The sequence below is a fragment of the Ranitomeya variabilis genome, chromosome 1 (assembly GCF_051348905.1).
Source record: "Ranitomeya variabilis isolate aRanVar5 chromosome 1, aRanVar5.hap1, whole genome shotgun sequence".
In the NCBI taxonomy this organism is placed as follows: domain Eukaryota; kingdom Metazoa; phylum Chordata; class Amphibia; order Anura; family Dendrobatidae; genus Ranitomeya; species Ranitomeya variabilis.
The window spans coordinates 563,290,832-563,311,309 of record NC_135232.1 but is presented as its reverse complement, the minus strand read 5'-3'; the positions used below and the strand labels follow the sequence as shown (position 1 = coordinate 563,311,309).

At 44.6% G+C, this 20,478-nt stretch overlaps 1 protein-coding gene across 1 annotated transcript in view; it reads right to left on the bottom strand.

Annotated features, from left to right (window-relative positions):
* MAX (MYC associated factor X) overlaps nt 1-20,102 on the bottom strand; it is a 74,788-nt gene extending 54,686 nt beyond the window's left edge. The window contains exon 1 of the mRNA XM_077256980.1: nt 19,517-20,102. Coding sequence (XP_077113095.1) covers nt 19,517-19,552 — 36 coding nt within the window. The 5' untranslated portion in view covers nt 19,553-20,102. The remainder of the gene's footprint in view (nt 1-19,516) is intronic.
* Between the last annotated feature and the right edge of the window lie 376 nt (nt 20,103-20,478).

The window sequence follows — 20,478 nt, the reverse complement described above, 5'->3', positions numbered from 1 at the left end:
AAAGAAGTCATGCAAAAAAAGGTGAAATATGGAAAAATGATAGCTGTCTAAATATGGGGATGCAAAACTAGTTTTTGCAATGAAAAACGTATTTTAGTGTGTGACAGCAGCCCCACATATATAGATACCCCGATATAACACTGGTATCGGGGTAATCGCACTGATTCGAAGAATAATGTCGTCTAATCACTTATACTGCACGAGGAATGGCGTAAAAAAAATAAATAAATAAATAAGACCAATTCTTCACCTTTTGTTGATTTGTTTATTCTGCCTCCCAAATATAGCAGTAAGGCTCAGAGCACATTTATCCTGCGCTCTACACTAAGCGCTTACACTGGGGTTTCTGTGTAAATCTCTGAAATACATCATTCAGCTGGAACTCCCGGCAAAAGATTGCCTATAATGAGGCAGATGGAGACACTGGAGGACATAGGACCTGTGATCCTAAATGTTATGTAAAATGTTCCCAGTAAAATCTTCAACTCAATCCACAAAAAAAAAAAAAAAAAAAAAAAAAAAAAAAGAAAGCTCCCACTTAGGTTACCGGTAGAACAAAGGCTACGTAAAAGCAAATTGGCTCCTCTCCCCCCAAAAAAGATTCAACACATTCTGTGCACCCAAATCCAATGATTTTTTATTTTAGTTTCATGGCTCAATGTTATAAACTTCTGTGAAGCACCTGGGGGTTCAAGGTGCTCAACACACATCTAGATACAGTTACTTCTCTCAAAATTAGAAGATCATCAAAAAGTTAATTTATTTCAGTTCTTCAATACAAAAAGTGAAACTCATATTATATAGAGTCATTGCAAACAGAGTGATCTATTTCACGTGTTTATATCTGTTAATGTTAATGATTATGGCTTTTAGCCAATGAAAACCCCAAATTCATTATCTCAGTAAATTAGAATAATTAACAAAAAAACACCTGCAAAGCTTCCTAACTTCCTAACCGTTTAAAAAGGTCTCAGTCTGTTTCAGTAGCTCCACAATCATGGGGAAGACTGCTGACTTAGCAGATGTCCAGAAGGCAGTCATTGACACACTCCACAAGGAGGGTAAGCCACAAAAGGTCATTGCTAAAGATGGCTGTTCACAGAGTGCTATATCCAAGCATATTAATAGAAAGTTGAGTGGAAAGAAAAAAGTGTGATAGAAAAGGTGCACAAGCAACCGGGATAACTACAGCCTTGAAAGGATTGTTAAGAAAAGGTCATTCAAAAATTTGGGAGAGATTCACAAGGAGAGGACTGCTGCTGGAGTCATTGCTTCAAGAGCCACCACACACAGATGTCTCCAGGACATGGGTTACAAGTGTCGCATTCCTTGTGTCAAGCCACTTATGACCAATAGACAACGCCAGAAGCCTCTTACCTGGGCCAAGGAGAACAAGAACTGGACTGTTGCTCAGTGGCCCAAGGTGTTGTTTTCAGATGAAAGTAAATTTTGCAATTCATTTGGAAATCAAGGTCCAGAGTATGGAGGAAGAGTGGAGGTGCACTCAATCCAAGCTGCTTGAGGTCTAGTGTGAAGGTTCCACATTCAGTGATCGTTTGGGGAACCATGTCATCTGCTGGTACATGTCCACTGTGTTTTATCAAGACCAAAGTCAGCGCATCCGTCTACCAGGATATTTTAGAGCACTTTATCCTTCCCTCTAACAAAAAGCTTTTTGGAGACGGAAACTTCATTCTCCAGCAGCACTTGGCACCTGTCTATACTGCCAAAAGTACCAATACCTGGTTTACAAACAACAGTACCACTGTGTTTGATTGGCCAGCAAACTCACCTGACCTTAACCCCATAGATAATCTATGGGATATTGTCAATAGGAAGATGAGACACCAGACTGTTATGATCTGGTGACCTTGGAGCCGCATGAAACTTTCTCTGGAGACGGTGGAACCTGTACTGACCGCAATCCTGAACTAACACCGCAACTAGAAGTAGCCGTGGGGTGTGCCTAACACTCCCTAGACACCTCGACACAGCCGGAGGACTAAATACCCCTATAGATGGAGATGGGAATGCTATCTTGCCTCAGAGCAGACCCCCAAAGGATAGGCAGCCCCCCACAAATAATGACTGTGAGTAGGAGAAGAATAGACACACGCAGGTAGAAAACAGGATTTAGCAGAAGAGGCCACTCTAGCTAAATAGGAAAAATGATAATTACTTACGGGTAATTTGATTTTCCAGATCCATGACAGCACCGGTACATGAGAGATGGTCCCGCCCCCAAGAACAGGAAACCTGCATAGGAGATAAAAGATGGGGGCGGCACCTCTCTCCTCAGTTTGTTTACAGAGAATGTAAGGTAACCGCTATGTTAGTTTTAGGCATATAAAAATTTATATTTAACTCTAAGACTATTTATCTATTGTTATGTTAAGTGGTTATTACCCCATCTTTCATTTGTGTCTTTTTTTTTTTTTTTTTTGAGATTTTTTTTTTTTTTTATGAAAATTTTTTTTTTTTTTGTGAATCACACACCATCACCAAGATAGGGCGGGAACTAGAGCGGTGCTGTCATGGATCTGGAAAATCAAATTACCCGTAAGTAATTATCATTTTTTCCCTTCCCCATGACAGCACCGGTACATGAGAGGAAGAAATAGAAGGAACCTCTAGGGTGGGACAACAGCAGATAGTACTTTCCTACCAAAGGCAAGATCTGATAGCCCCAGATTCAACCTATAATGGCGGAAGAAAGTAGAGGGTGAAGACCATACTGCTGCATTACAGATTTGCTCTATCGATGCATTTGCCCTCTCTGCCCAAGATGTGGAAATAGCCCTGGTAGAGTGGGCCGTAACACCAGGTGGAGGGACCTGTCCCGAAGAGGAATAGGAAAGTGATATAGCCATACGGAGCCAACGTGCAATAGTCGATTTTGTGGCCTTTTTTCCCCTGTTTGCCCCCTGAAAGGAGACAAAAAGGGCTGAAGACTGTCGCCATGGTTTTGTCACTTCTATATATTGAAGAAGGCAACGTCTGACGTCCAAGCAATGGAAGGTTTCTTCTCCCTGGGATTTTGGATTGGCACAGAATGAAGGCAAGATTATCTCCTGGTCCCTGTGAAATTTCGAGTTGACCTTAGGTAAGAAGGCCGGATCAGATTTTATAATTACCCTATCCTCCAGAATTTCCGTATACGGAGGGTCAATAGATATAGCCTGAAGCTCACTAATGCGTCTGGCTGAGGTAAGGGCAATCAGGAGAACTGTTTTTAGAGTTAGCGCTTTTTCCGATATGGAGGAAAGAGGCTCAAAGGGAGAGGAGGTCAAGGCGTTTAAAACTAAATTTAAATCCCAGGGAGCGACCTTTGGACGAGGTTTGAATGGCCTGGCTGTAAAGGAGGCCCGAATGAACCTACACACCCAGGGGTGATCAGCCAATTTTTGGTCAAACAAGGCGCCAAGCGCCGAGACTTGCACTTTTAGAGTGCTGGTAGATAATCCCCTCTCCAGACCCTTTTGGAGAAACTCTAGGATTTCAGATATAGGGACCTTCTGAACGGTATCAGTTATCCCTCGGCCTGAGAATTCTAAAAATTTTCCCCATACCTTTTGGTATTTATCAGTTGTGACTTTTTTTCTACTGGACAGTAGAGTAGTAATTAACGGATCCGAGAATCCCTTTGCTAGCAGAAGTCCCCTCTCAAGTTCCAAGCAGTGAGGTGTAGGCTGTGAACCTGAGGATGTGTCACCGGACCCTGGTGCAGAAGGTCTGGGACCTCTGGAAGTATCCACGGGTCCGAGATGGACATACGTCTGAGCCAAGTGAACCAAGCTCTCTTTGGCCAGAAGGGTGCGATTAAGATTATGCGTGATTTCTCTTCTCGGATCTTCTTCAGGACTGTAGGGATCAATGGGATCGGGGGAAACGCATAGGCTAGTTGGAATTTCCATTGGTGTAGTAACGCATCTACACCTTCCGGGTTCTCTTTGGGGTTTAGAGAGTAGAACCTTTTTACTTTCCGATTTTGCCTTGTGGAAAAAAGATCCACTTGAGGAAGCCCCCAGACTGCACAGATTTCTCCAAATATTCTTTGATTTAGCGACCACTCGCCCTGGTGCAGGACGTGACGACTCAGAAAATCTGCGACAAAGTTTTCCGACCCCTTTAAGTGTGTACTTGTGAGGGATAAAAGGTGGTTTTCGGCCCAAAGAAATAGTCTTCCTGCTTCTTCCATTAGGGAACTTGATCTGGTTCCTCCCTGTCGATTTATATACGACACCGTTGTGCTGTTGTCGGACAATACTACTAAATGTTTTCCTTTGAGATCTTCTTCTGATTGAAGAATTGCTTGCCTTACTGCTGTCAATTCCCTCAGGTTTGAGGAGGCTGATTGCATCTGTGGATTCCATAGACCCTGTAGGATCCGATCTGACAGGTGTGCTCCCCAACCTAATGGGCTCGCATCTGTGGTCAGTATCACCGGATTCTGGATTGACCATGGGACCCCTTTTTTTAGATTCCCGGAATCTAGCCACCAGCTTAGAGAGTCCCGGACATGTTGTGACAATACGATTTTTCGGTTTAGATTGTAGGGTATTCTTGTTTGTTCTGACAGGATCTCCCACTGTAGGTCCCTTGAATGAAGTTGTGCCCATTGGACCGCCGGAATTGTTGCAGTAAGCATGCCTAGGAGGGACATGGCTTCCCTCACCGAGACGTATTGGGCTACCTGTATTTGTGTTATTCTTTGTTTTATGACCTCGATTTTCCTGTCTGGAAGGATACAGATCTGTTTGATTGAATTTAATTGGATCCCCAGGAACTCCTGTATCTGGGCCGGAATCAATCTTGATTTTTTTAAGTTTATTATCCACCCTAGTTTGGTTAGTAGCTCTCGTACTGTTATAACTGCTTTTATGCAATCTTCTTGATTGTCTGCTATCAGGAGGAAATCGTCTAAATAGGGCACTAGCAGAATGTTTTCTCTCCTTACGAAGGATGCTACTTCCGAAATTATTTTTGTAAAAATACGAGGAGCTACCGATACCCCAAAGGGGAGACATTGGTATTGTAGATGGGTGTAGACCTGTCCCAGCTGCACAACCAACCTCAGGAATTGTTGATGCTCTCTGCTGATTGGCACATGATAATAGGCATCGGTAAGGTCTATCACTGCCATATAACATCCTGGATACAGCAGTTTTACCGCCGTTCTCAGAGTTTCCATTTTGAATTTTTCTACTCGGATGAATTTGTTTAATTCTTTTAGATTGAAAATAGTTCTTAAAGATCCATCCGGTTTTGGAGTGAGGAAAAGGGTGCTGTAAAATCCCCTTCCAATTTCCTGTGAAGGTACTCTTACCAGGACTTTTTTGTCTAAAAGAAGACGAACTTCTTTTTCGAGAACCAACTGGTTCTTTTTGGCCACACGAGTAACTTTTATTCGGTGGGGAGGAAGGGAGATGAAATTTAACCGCAGACCGTCTGATAACAAGTTGATTATCCATTGGGACGGCTGTAAGGTTACCCACTGATGGACAAAAAACCGTAACCTTCCTCCCACCTGGAATATGGCGTCATTGTTTAGGATCTGGTTTTGGGGGTTTATTGAAAAGAAACCCTCTTTCTCTTTTCTCACCCCAGGGTTTCCCCCGTGTGGTTTTATCCGTTGGGCGGCCTCGGCCCCTACCTGATCCTCGAAAGGACCGACGATTGTCGTACCAACGTCGTCTAAAGAAGGGAGGTGGAGGGAAGTGTTTTTTCTTGTCCGCCGCTTTTTCTAAAATCTCATCTAAAGCGCTGCCGAATAAATATTGGCCCTCACAGGGGACTGCACAGAGCTTTACTTTGGATTGGAAATCAGCATTCCAGTTCTTTAACCATAGCGCCCTTCTTCCTGAATTTGAAAGGGCACTAGCCCGGGCAGCAAACCGCACAGAATCAATGGCCGCGTCCGCCAGGAATCCCGCTGCATTTTGAAGTGGAGGGATGACTTCTAGAAGTCTGTCTCTTGGACATTTGTTTTTTATTTGGTCGCTAAGTTCCTCCAGCCATTTAACCATGGCACGGGCAGTACAAGTAGCCGCTACTCCAGGTTTAAACGCCCAAGTTGAGGCCTCCCAGGTTGATTTTAGAAAGGCATCTGCCTTTTTATCTAGGGGGTCTTTTAGGGCCCCCATGTCCTCGAAGGGAAGTGCTATGCCCCTGGAGGTACTTGCGATCGCCGCGTCCAACCTAGGCGCCTTTTCCCATTTCTCGCAAACTTCCTCACTAAAGGGATATTTACGTTTTAAGGCCTGGGGAACTGAAATCTTTTTATTCGGTTTTTTCCATTCTTTTTTGATGAGATTTAGAATGTTATCATGAAACGGGAAAACTTTTCGTTTCTTATCCTCCAAATTACTGAACATAGAGTCCTGAACCGTTTGCTTCTCTTTTGGCGTCTCAACCCCCAGGGTGGACCTGACCAGTTTTAGCAACTTCCCCACATCTTCTGATAACACATAAGGCCGGCCACACTCTTCATCTGAAGAGTCCAGGTCCGAACCCTCGTCGGGCGGAAGCTCACCCAGTTCACCCTCGGATTCTACATCAGATGCCTGGGCAGACATAGAGGGCGGGTTTACGGAGCTCTGCAACCCATGTTGTTTTAACTGCTCCTTTACAGTGCTTTGTACTTCGCTTCTAACAATATCTTTTATATTCTGAAGCAAAGATGATGACTCTTCAGACACAGTTTTTTCTATGCATGAGCGGCACATACGCTTTTCATACGTTTTGGGGAGGCTTCTATCACAGAGTGCACATACTTTATGCTTTTGTTTAGAGGTGACTTTTCTTCCCTGCATATACACAAAAACACAGTGTCACTGATATGTTTTTTGCCTTACAAAGGCACTCACCCACCGGACCCTTAGTACCACGACAGGCTGTGGGATTTCAGCTGGGATCGTCGATTCCTTCAGATCTGCCATCCTGCAGGAGACTGTTCCCAGCGCCAGCTTGCCGCCTTGCCGTTTTAAATATGGCGGCCCGGAAGCAGTGTGTGCGTCTCTGAACTTTCTCCCCCCCGGGGAGTGTCAGCACACCGCTTCCTCAGCGTGTAGCGTCACTTCCGGTTCAATCCCGGAAGTTCCCCCATTCAGTCGGCGCCAGCGTCGTGATGGGTACGCTCACTTTTTCTCCCTCGGCCCAGCCTCCGGCCAGGAGCGGACGCCGGGGAGTCCCCAGTGGGAAAGACGCATCTGCAGCTTTTTCCAGGTATGGAGGCGACGCGCACACGCCGCCACCGCTGCTCCCACCGTGGACCTCGGTCAGAGACCGGCAAAGCAAGGGAGACCTCTCCCCATGCAGCACCGCAGGTTCCCCGCAAGAACAGGAAACCAAACTGAGGAGAGAGGTGCCGCCCCCATCTTTTATCTCCTATGCAGGTTTCCTGTTCTTGGGGGCGGGACCATCTCTCATGTACCGGTGCTGTCATGGGGAAGGGAAAAGGATAGGACAGATTACTAGGCGGTCAGTATTAAAACCCTTGCAAAAATATCCACAACAGATAATACAAAAAGTTCCACAATCTAACTAAAGACATGGAATGTATATCTGCCACTCCAGAGAATCCAACAAGACTGAGAAAATACTGACACAATCTAAGCTGGACAAGAAAACACAAAGAATAGCACTGAATTGTGAAGCACACAACATGTGTGCCACAGGGAAAAATAACCAGACACTTATCTTTGCTGATTTGGCAGAAAGGCAGGAGGAACCAGGCAGAGGTCCTACACCTCCCAACAACAATTGACAACTGGCAAGAACTAATGAATCCTGCATGCCTAAATACCCCAGTCAGATCTGCAATCAGCAGATACACCTGACCAGGACTGCAACTCAGGGGCAACTGCATTACCACCTACAACCACCGGAGGGAGCCCAAAAGCAGAATTCACAACAGTACCCCCCCCCCCCCCCCTGAGGAGGGGTCACCGAACCCTCACCAGAGCCCCCAGGCCGATCAGGACCAGCCAGATGAAAAGCATGAACCAAATTTGCAGCATGGACATCAGAAGCAAAAACCCAAGAATTATCCTCCTGGCCAAAACCCTTCCATTTGACAAGGTACTGAAGCCTCCGCCTCGAAAAACGAGAATCCAAAATCTTCTCAACCACATACTCCAACTCCCCATCAACCAACATGGGGGCTGGAGGATCAACAGAGGGAACAACGGGCACCACATATTTCCGCAATAAAGATCTATGGAAGACATTATGGATAGCAAAAGAGGCCGGAAGCGCCAATCGAAAAGACACCGGATTAATAATCTCAGAAATCCTATAAGGACCAATAAACCGAGGCTTAAACTTAGGGAAAGAGACCTTCATAGGAACATGACGGGAAGACAACCAAACCAAATCCCCAACCCGAAGCCGGGAACCAACACACCGACGACGGTTAGCAAAACGTTGAGCCTCCTCCTGAGACAACACCAAATTGTCCACCACATGAGCCTAAATCTGCTGCAACCTGTCAACCACAGAATCCACACCAGGACAGTCAGAAGGCTCAACCTGCCCAGAAGAAAAACGAGGATGAAAACCAAAATGACATAAAAAAAAAGGCGAAACCAAAGTAGCCGAACTAGCCCGATTATTAAGGGCAAACTCGGACAATGGCAAAAAGGCCACCCAATCATCCTGATCGGCAGACACAAAGAATCTCAAATAAGTCTCCAAAGTCTGATTAGTTCGCTCGGTCTGGCCATTTGTCTGAGGATGGAATGCAGAAGAAAAAGACAAATCAATGCCCAGCCTAGCACAAAAGGCCCGCCAAAACCTAGAAACAAACTGGCAACCTCTGTCGGACATAATATTCTCAGGAATACAATGCAAACGAACCACATGCTGAAAAAACAACGGAACCAACTCTGAAGAGGAAGGCAATTTAGGCAAAGGCACCAAATGAACCATCTTAGAAAACCGGTCACAAACAACCCAGATAACCGACATCCTCTGGGAAACCGGAAGATCAGAAATAAAATCCATAGAAATATGCGTCCAGGGCCTCTCAGGGACCGGCAATGGCAAAAGTAACCCACTAGCACGGGAACAACAAGGCTTGGCCCGCGCACAAGTCCCACAGGACTGCACAAAAGAACGCACATCACGAGACAACGAAGGCCACCAAAAGGACCTACCAACCAAATCTCTGGTACCAAAAATACCAGGATGACCAGCCACCTCAGAACAGTGAACCTCAGAAATCACTCTACTAGTCCATCTGTCAGGAACAAACAATTTCCCCACAGGACAGCGGTCAGGTCTATCAGCCTGAAATTCCTGAAGAACCCACCGTAAATCAGGGGAAATGGCAGAAAGGACCACTCCTTCTTTCAGAATGCCGACCGGTTCAAGGGCCTCAGGAGAATCAGGCAAAAAACTCCTAGAAAGGGCATCAGCCTTAATATTCTTAGAACCCGGAAGATACGAAACCACGAAATCAAAACGGGAAAAAAACAAGGACCATCGAGCCTGTCTAGGACTCAGCCGTGTGGCAGACTCGAGGTAAATCAAATTCTTATGATCGGTCAGGACCACAATATGGTGCTTAGCTCCCTCAAGCCAATGTCGCCACTCCTCAAACGCCCACTTCATAGCCAACAACTCCCGATTGCCGACATCATAATTGCGTTCAGCAGGCGAAAACTTGCGGGAGAAGAAGGCACACGGTTTCATCAAAGAACCAACAGAATCCCTCTGAGACAAAAAGGCCCCTGCCCCAATCTCAGAAGCATCAATCTCAACCTGAAACGGAAGAGAAACATCTGGTTGGTGCAACACCGGAGCAGAAGTAAATCGGCGTTTAAGCTCCTGAAAGGCAGAAAGCCGCAGAGGACCAATTCGCCACATCAGCGCCTTTTTTCGTCAAATCAGTCAAGGGTTTAACCACGCTGGAGAAGTTAGCAATGAAACGGCGATAAAAATTTGCAAAACCCAAAAATTTCTGAAGGCTCTTCACAGATGTGGGTTGAATCCAATCATGAATGGCCTGAACCTTAACCGGATCCATCTCCATAGATGAAGGAGAAAAAATAAAGCCCAAAAAAGAAACCTTCTGCACCCCAAAGAGACACTTAGACCCCTTCACAAACAAAGCATTGTCACGAAGGATCTGAAATACCATCCTGACCTGTTCCACATGAGTCTTCCAATCATCGGAAAAAATAAAAATATCGTCCAAATATACAATCAAGAATTTATCAATATAAGTCCGGAAGATATCATGCATGAAGGATTGAAAAACAGATGGAGCGTTAGTGAGCCCGAATGGCATCACAAGGTATTCAAAATGGCCTTCGGGCGTATTAAACGCAGTTTTCCATTCATCACCCTGCTTAATACGAACAAGATTATATGCCCCCCGAAGGCCAATCTTCGTAAACCAACTAGCCCCCTTAATCCTAGCAAACAAATCAGAAAACAAAGGTAAAGGGTATTGAAACTTGACCGTGATCTTATTCAAGAGGCGATAATCAATACAAGGTCTCAAGGAGCCATCCTTAGCAACAATAAAAAAACCTGCTCCTAACGGTGAAGAAGATGGCCGAATATGCCCTTTCTCCAAAGACTCCTTAACATAACTCCGCATGGCGGTATGTTCAGGCACAGACAGGTTGAAAAGTCGACCCTTAGGAAACTTACTGCCTGGAATCAAGTCAATAGCACAATCACAGTCCCTGTGCGGTGGAAGGGAACTGGACTTGGGCTCATCGAATGCATCCTGAAAATCAGACAAAAACTCTGGAATTTCAGAAGAGGAAGGAGAGGAGATTGACATCAAAGGAACATCATTATGAACCCCCTGACAACCCCAACTAGTCACAGACATAGATTTCCAATCCAATACAGGATTATGTACCTGCAACCACGAGAAACCCAGCACGATAACATCATGCAAATTATGCAACACCAGAAATCGACAATCTTCCTGATGGGCTGGCGTCATGTGCATGGTCACCTGTGTCCAAAACTGAGGCTTATTTTTAGCCAAAGGTGTAGCATCAATCCCCCTTAAAGGAATAGGGTTCTGCAAAGGCTGCAAGGGAAAACCACTACGCCTGGCAAACTCAAAATCCATTAAGTTCAAGGCGGCGCCTGAATCCACAAACGCCATGACAGAGAATGATGACAATGAGCAAATCAAGGACACCGATAACAGAAATTTAGGTTGTACAGTACTGATGGTAGCGATCCTCTTTGTCCGCTTAGGGCAGACTGAAATGACATGAGAAGCATCGCCACAATAATAACACAACCCATTCTGACGTCTGAATCCTTGTCGTTCCGTTTTAGACAAAATCCTATCACACTGCATTGGCTCAGGAATTGGCTCTGAGGAAGACGCCACAGCGCGCACAGTTCTACGCTCCCGCAAGCGCCGATCAATCTAAATGGCCAGAGACATAGAATCACTCAGACCGGAAGGCGTGGGAAACCCCACCATAACATCTTTAACGGATTCAGAAAGATCCTTTCTGAAAATTGCCGCCAAAGCATCATCATTCCATTTAGTCAACACAGACCATTTTCTAAATTTCTGACAAAACAATTCTGCCGCCTCTTGACCCTGAAACAGTGCCAACAAGGTTTTCTCCGCTTGATCCACAGAATTAGGTTCATCATATAATAAACCTAAAGCCTGAAAAAAGGAATCTACATTAAGCAAGGCCGGATTCCCAGATTCCAGGGAAAATGCCCAATCCTGTGGATCACCACGCAGCAGGGAGATGACAATTTTAACCTGCTGAATGGAATCACAGGAGGATCGCTGTCTCAGAGCAAAAAACAGTTTACAATTATTTTTAAACCCCCAAAATTTGGACCTATCACCAAAAAACAAATCAGGAGTAGGAATCTTCGGTTCTAAAGCTTGAGTCTGAACAATATAATCAGAAATACCCTGTACCCTAGCAGCAAGCTGGTCTACACGAGAAGCTAATTCCTGAACATCCATGCTGGCACAAGACTCCTCAGCCACCCATAAATAAAGAGGGAAAAAAAGACAAAACAGACTGCAGAAAAAAAAATGGCTCAACACCTTTCTTCCCTTCTTCTGAGATGCATTTAACTCATTATGGGCCAGTTGTACTGTTATGATCTGGTGACCTTGGAGTCGCATGAAACTTTCCCTGGAGACGGTGGAACCTGTATTGACCGCAATCCTGAACTAACACCGCAACTAGAAGTAGCCGTGGGGTGTGCCTAACACTCCCTAGACACCTCGACACAGCCGGAGGACTAAATACCCCTATAGATGGAAATGGGAATGCTATCTTGCCTCAGAGCAGACCCCCAAAGGATAGGCAGCCCCCCACAAATAATGACTGTGAGTAGGAGAAGAATAGACACACGCAGGTAGAAAACAGGATTTAGCAGAAGAGGCCACTCTAGCTAAATAGGAAAGGATAGGACATAACTAGGCGGTCAGTATTAAAACCCTTCCAAAAATATCCACAGCAGATAATACAAAAAGTTCCACAATCTAACTAAAGACATGGAATGTATATCTGCCACTCCAGAGAATCCAGCAAGACTGAGAAAATACTGACACAATCTAAGCTGGACAAGAAAACACAAAGAATAGCACTGAATTGTGAAGCACACAACATGTGTGCCACAGGGAAAAAGAACCAGACACTTATCTTTGCTGATTTGGCAGAAAGGCAGGAGGAACCAGGCAGAGGTCCTACACCTCCCAACAACAATTGACAACTGGCAAGGACTAATGAATCCTGCACGCCTAAATACCCCAGTCAGATCTGCAATCAGCAGATACACCTGACCAGGGCTGCAACTCAGGGGCAACTGCATTACCACCTACAACCACCGGAGGGAGCCCAAAAGCAGAATTCACAACACCAGACCCAACAATGCAAACAAGCTGAAGGCCGCTATCAAAGCAACCTGGGCTTCCATAACGCCTCAGTAGTGCCACAGACTGATCGCCTCCATGCCACTATGGATTGATGCAGTAATTGATGGACAAGGAGCCCCGACCAAGTATTGAGTGCATTTACTGAACATAGATTTCAGTAGGCCAACATTTCGGATTTTAAAATAATTTTTCAAGCTGATGTTCTAAAGTGTGCTAATTTACTGAGATAATGACTTTTGGGTTTTCATTGGCTGTAAGCCATAATCATCAACATTAACAGAAATAAACACGTGAAATAGATCACTCGGTTTGTAATGACTCTATACAATATATGAGTTTCACTTTTTGTATTGAAGAACTGAAATAAATTAACTGATGATATTCTAATTTTGTGAGAAGCACTTGTATGTCCCCTGAAGGGTCTAGTTTTCAAAATGGTGTCACTTGTGGACGGTTTCCCCTGTTAAGGCACATCAGGGGCTCTCCAAACGCGACATGGCATCTGTTTAATTTTTCCAGCAAACTTTGCATTAAGTGAAATGGTGTTCATTACCTTCCGAGCCCTGTACCCAAACAGCAGTTTTCCTACACATATTCGGTATTGGCGTACTCATGAGAAATTGCACAATAAATTGTATGGTGTAATTTATCCTGTTATCCTTAGGAAAACACAAAATGTGGGGCTAAGAAATATTTTTGTAGGGAAAACTTTATTTTTTTATTTTCACGGCTCAACATTCTAAAATTCCGTGAAGCACCTGTGGGATCAAGGTGCCCACCACACATCTAGATATGTTCCCTGAGGGGTCTAGTTTTCAAAATGTTGTCACTTGTGGGGGGTTTCCACCGTTTAGGCACCTCATGGTGTCCATTAATTATTCTAGCAAGCTTTGCATTAATAAAGTCAAATGATGTTCCTTCACTTCCGAGCCCTGCCGTGCTCCAAAACAGTGGTTTTCCCACCACATATAGGGTGTCTTCATGTTCAGGAGAAAGTGCACAACTAATTATATGGTACATTTTTCTCTGTTACTCTTGTGAAAGTAAAAAAAAAAGTTGGGTTTAAAGGAAAATGTTTGTGCAAAAAAGGAAAATGTTCACTTTATCCTTCAACATTATTTATCCACGTGAAGCAAGAATAAAGTTCTTGAATGTGGTTTTGAGAACCTCCACTGATGCAGTTTTTAGAATGGTGTCACTTTTGGGTATTTTCTGTCACATACACCCCTCAAACTCACTTCAAAGGTGATTTGGTCCCTAAAAAAATGGTTTTGTAAATGTTGTTGTAAAAATTAGAAATTGCTGGCCAACTTTAATGCCCTAACAAAAAAATTATGTTACAAAAATTGTGATGCTGGAAAGTAGACATGTGGGAAATGTTATTTATTAACTATTTTGTGCAATATGACTCTCTAATTTAAGGGCATAAAAATTCAAAGTTTGAATATTTCAAAGTTTTCCTCAAATTTCCATTTTTTTTTCACAAATAAACACAAGTCATATCAAAGAAATTTTACGGTTTGTTTTTTTTTACATTTACGATGGTAACCAGGGTAAACATCGGGTTACTAAGCGCGGCCCTGCGCTTAGTAACCCGATGTTTGCCCTGGTTACCCGGGGACTTTGGCATCGTTGGTCGCTGGAGAACGGTCTGTGTGACAGCTCCCCAGCAACCACACAACGACTTACCAACGATCACGGCCAGGTCGTATCGCTGGTCGTGATCGTTGGTAAATCGTTTTGTGTAACGGTACCCTTAGAGACTCTTCAAATGGTATCAGCAAACTAATCTGTGGTTGAATAGTCAAACAGCGCTCCTTCCCTGCTGTGTTGCCAAACAGTACTGCACAGCCACCTATGGGATATTACAAAAATTGCGAGCCAAACTAAGAGGCCACTTTTATCTATTTGCCCAAGAGAAAATGGAAAATATGGGGTTAAAACAAAGTTTTAGGCTGTGTGCACACGTAGCATATTTTTTGCGTTTTTTTCGCGCTTTTTCGCTATAAAAACGCTATAAAACCGCGAAAAAAACGCTTACATTAAGCATCCTATGTAATAGAATGCATTCCGCATTTTTTGTGCACATGCTGCATCTTTTTCCTGAGCGGAATCGCATTCCAGAAAAAAACGCAGCATGGTTCATTAAAATTGCGGAATTGCGGCGATTCTGCACTTATAGGAGTGCATTGATCTGCTTACGTCCCGCACGGGGCTGTGCACACCATGCGGGAAGTAAGCAGATCATGTGCGGTTGGTACCCAGGGTGGAGGAGAGGAGACTCTCCTCCACGGACTGGGCACCATGTATTTGGTAAAAAAAAAAAAAGAATTAAAATAAAAAATAGCGATATACTCACCCTCTGATGGCCCCCGAAGTGTTCCAGCCTCTCCGGTGCATGATCTTTCTTCCGTTCCTATAGATGATGTGGTTCAGGACCTGTGATGACGTCACTGTCTTGTGATTGGTCGCGTGACCGCTCATGTGACTCACGCGACCAATCACAAGACAGTGACGTCATCGCAGGCCCTTCACTGCACTCCAGCTATAGGAACGGACGCCGCTGAGGTCTGCAGGTGAGTATAACCATGTTTTTTATTTTTTTTATTATTTTTAAACATTCTATCTTTTACTATAGATGTGGCATAAGCTGCATCTATAGTAAAAAGTTGGTCACACTTGTCAAACAGTATGTTTGACAAGTGTGACCAACCTGTCAGTCAGTTTTCCAAGCGATGCTACAGATCGCTTGGAAAACTCTAGCATTCTGCAAGCTAATTATGCTTGCAAAACGCTAGTTTTCTGCGGGTATATGCATGCTAATTCTGCATGCGATATACCCACGGCAGGAGGCGCAGAATTGCCGCGGAAATTTCCGCGGCAATTCTGCAACGTGTGAACTTAGCCTTAGTGGGAAAAATGTAATTATTTTGTCATCACCACTCTACAATATAAAATTCAATGACCTCTTTGGTGTCAAAATGTTCACTACAACCCTGGATGAATTCATTCACGGAAATAGGTTGTAAAATAGGGTCTCTTATAGGGGGTTCTGCTGTTCTTGCACATCAGGGGCTCTGCCACTGCGGCATTCTCCTTTTACCCTCGTGAAAATGAAAAATTTGAGGATAATTAACTTTCATGAAAACAATGGAAAACTGCATTCTCACGTCCCAATACTTTAAAATTTAGCGAGGCATTTGCGGTACTAAGATGGTCATCACACCAGCAGATGGATTCTTCAAGGGGTTTAGTTTACATAATGGGGTCACATGTGGGGGGTTTCCACTGTTTAGGCAAATTAGGGGCTCTGCAAACACGACATGGTGTCCGATCTCTATTCCAGCCAGTTCTGCATTTCTAAAGTCAAATTGCTGCTCCTTCCCTTCTGAGCTCTGCTGTGCGTCCAAACAGTAGTTTTCCACCACATACGGGATATCGGCGTACTCAGGAGAAATTGCACAACAAATTGTATAATCCATTTTCTCCTGTTACCCTTGTGACAGTAAAAAAATTGGGGCTAAAACAGAATTTTTGTTGGAAAAAAAAATGTGATTTTTTTTATTTTTACTGCTCAAAATTCTGTGAAACCCCTGGGGCTTCAAGGTGCTCACCACACATCTAGATAAGTTCCTTGTGGGGTCTAGTTTCCAAAATGGGGTCACTTGTGGGGGGTTTCCACTGTTTAGGCACATCAGGGGCTCTCCAAATGCAACATGGCATCCACTATTGATTCCAGATACCACTGCATTTCAAAAGGTGCTCATTCCTTTCCAAGCCCTGCCGTGCACCCCATCAGTAGTTTTCCCCACATATTGGGTATCTGCGTGCTCAGGAGAAATTGCACAACTAATTGTATCAAACATGTTCACCTGTTACCCTTGTGAAAATGAAATATTTGGGGCTAAAGTAACATTTGTTTCAAAAAGTAAAAATGTTCCACATTCCCTTAATTCCCGTGAAGAACCTGAAGGGTGAATAAACTTCTTGGATGTGGTTTTCAGCAGTTTGAGGGGTGCAACCTATTTTTACCCTCCTGGCCAGGCTATTTTTTTCAATTCTAAGACTGTTTTTTCATGGCATTGTACTTCATTACAGTGGCAAAATTTGTTCAAAATGACTTGCGTTTATTTGTGAAAATATTGAAAATTTGGCAAAAATTTGACAATTTTCAAACTTTTCATTTTTATGCCCTTAAACCAGAGTTAGGTTACACAAAATAGTTAATAAATAACAATTTCAGATCAGCACAATTTTTCAAACGCTTTTTTTTTTGTTAAGTAGTTAGAAAGATTAAAGTTGACGATTTCTAATTTTTCTATCAAAATTTACAAAACCATTTTTTAGGGACCATATCACATTTGAGGGGTCTATATGACCGAAAATGCCCAAAGTGACACCATTCTAAAAACTGCACCCCTCAAGGTGCTCAAAACCACATTCAAGAAGTTTATTAACCCTTCAGGTGCTTCATAGGAACTGAAGCAATGTGGAAGGAAAAAATTAACCCCTTTTGCCCCGGAGCCTGTTTTCACCTTCCTGACCAGGCCAAATTTTACAATTCTGACCACTGTCCCTTTATGAGGTTATAACTCTGGAACGCTTCAACGGATCTTGGTGATTCTGACATTATTTTCTCGTGACATATTGTACTTCATGATAGTGGTAACATTTATTTGATATGACTTGTGTTTATTTGTAAAAATAACGGATATTTGGCAAAAATTTTGAAAATTTCACAATTTTCTAACTTTTATTTTTTTATGCCCTTACATCAAACAGTCATATCGCACAAAATAGTTAATAAACAACATTTCCCACATGTCTACTTTACATCAGCACAATTTTTGAATCAATTTTTTTGATAGGAAGTTATAAGGGTTAAAAGTTGACCAGCAATTTCTTTTTTTTACAACACCTTTTTTTTTTAGGGACCACATCACACTTGAAGTCACTTCTATATGATAGAATGGTGTCACTTTTGGGTATTTTCTAAAAACTTCACCCCTCAGGGTGCTCAAAACCACATTCAAGAAGATTATTAACCCTTCAGGTGCTTCACAGGAATTTTTGGAATGTGGAAGGAAAAAACATACATACATTTGTTTCACAAACATTTTCCTTTAGATCTTTTTTTTTTACTTTCGCAAGGTTAACAGGAGAAAATGGACCATAAAATTTGTTCTGCAATGTCTCCTGAGCATGCCGATACCCCACAAGTGGGGAAAGCCACAGTTTGGGCACATGGCAGGGCTCGGAAGGGAAGGAGCGCCATTTCACTTTTTGAATGTAAAATTTGCTGGAATAATTAGCGGATGCCATGTCGTGTTTGGAGAGCTCCTGATGTGCCTGAGCAGTAAAAACTGCCCACAAGTGACCCCATTTTGGAAACTAGAACCTTCACGGAATGTATCTAGACGTGTATTGAGCACCTTGAATCCCCAGGTGCTTTACATAAGTTTATAACGTTAAGCCTTGAAAATAAAAATAAAAATCTAATTTTTCCCCAGATGAATGTTTTTTAGCTCCATATTTTGCATTTTCATAAGGGTAACAGGAGAAATTGCTCCATACAATTTGTTGTGCAATTTCTCCTGAGTAGGACCATACCCTATATGTGGAGGAATACTATTGTTTGGACGAATGGCAGGGCTTGAAAGGGAAGGAGCGTCATTTGACTTTTTGAACGTAAAATGTGCTGGAATAATTAGCGGGTGCCATGTCCCTCTCCTCTCCGCCGTGACCTCACCGCTCTCCTCTCTGCAGTGACCTCATCGCTCCCACCTCTCCGCAGTGACCTCACCGCTCTCCTCTCTGCAGTGACCTCATCGCTCCCACCTCTCCGCAGTGACCTCACCGCTCTCCACTCCGCAGTGACCTCACCGCTCACCTCTCCGCAGTGACCTCACCGCTCTCCTCTCTGCAGTGACCTCATCGCTCCCACCTCTCCGCAGTGACCTCATCGCTCCCACCTCTCCGCAGTGACCTCACCGCTCTCCTCTCTGCAGTGACCTCATCGCTCCCACCTCTCCGCAGTGACCTCACCGCTCTCCTCTCCGCCGTGACCTCACCGCTCACCTCTCCGCCGTGACCTCACCGCTCACCTCTCCGCCGTGACCTCATCGCTCCCACCTCTCCGCAGTGACCTCACCGCTCTCCACTCTGCAGTGACCTCACCGCTCACCTCTCCGCCGTGACCTCACCGCTCACCTCTCCGCCGTGACCTCACCGCTCACCTCTCCGCCGTGACCTCACCGCTCACCTCTCCGCCGTGACCTCACCGCTCTCCTCTCCGCCGTGACCTCACCGCTCACCTCTCCGCCGTGACCTCATTATACCAAAAGACCCAACTGGTCCGACCAGATATTTCGAGGATTTTCTCATAGGATGGTCTTATACAGAAAACCTTTTATAAATAAGGGATAGGACAGCTTTCCACCAGGACCCCTGGGGTGTCGGGTTGTAATATCAGGATGTAAAGGTGCCCTATATATAACGCGGGGGCCCAATCCGTCCACGATTGTGGCCTTAAAGGGGAACACACACTAAACTGCGGCGGTGAGGAGCAGAGCACAGCCCCCAGCAGAGAACCATCTATGGACGGGAAGTAGGATGTGCACTCACGTCGCTTTCCACCTCGATGTCATCGTTATCGCTCATGCTTTCATAGGAAGCTTTGACCCGGAGAGATCAGATGTGGTAAAAGGGTAAATCCGTGGTGAAAAAGCAAAGGAAAAAAACTAAAAAAAAAAAAAAAAACAAGACCGGGGCACAAAACAGGGAAACCGGAGGCAGAGGGAGCCCCTCACTGTGCCCAGGAAAACAGATCAGCGGAAGCCACACGTGACTCAGACACTGCTAGGGATCATTAGCCAGAACTGTCGCCTCCGACACGGCGCCCGCAGGGCATGACGGGAAATGTAGTCCAGTCAGCACCCTGTACTATGCAGAAGGTGGCAGCTCACAACTATAAATCCCACAGCGCGCAGGGGATTGGAAAGAGGTGATGACGCATGCGCCGCACTGGCCGCCGGGAGTTGTAGTCGATACTGCTAAGATTTCCCGGAAGACAGCTGGAGACACGTGGAGGCTGCTGGGTGCAGTGTTTTTGGGCAGTGCTCAGGCCCGTGAGGTGGTTGCTTGCAATAAAGGGCTGCCGCCTTCCTGTGCTCTGCTCAGTCTAGAAGTGACGCATGCGCCAACACTTCGTGTCCTCTCCTTAGCCAACATGACTCTTATTAGGAAATCACTTACATAACAACTTCCTAAAGTGGTTTTATGGCGACAGCTTCCTGTGCAGTCTGCCCCAGAGGAGAAATGCCATGAAAAGAGTGAGAGCAGCTCCTCAGGCGCCTATCAGCAGTGGCCTTCTGCAGTGCAGGGCTTACAAGCTGTTTGCCATGGAGTGTGTAAGCGCTGCTCTGCTGCCAGATTACCGGCATGGTCTGCGATCGTTAGTGGTAACGGGGTGGCTGATCAGCACAAGTTATCCGCAGGCTAGTGATTGGTTGGTGACCACTGGGATCGTCACTGATCAGAATAAGGCCACTTTCACACATCAGTTTTTCGCCATCTGTCACAATCTG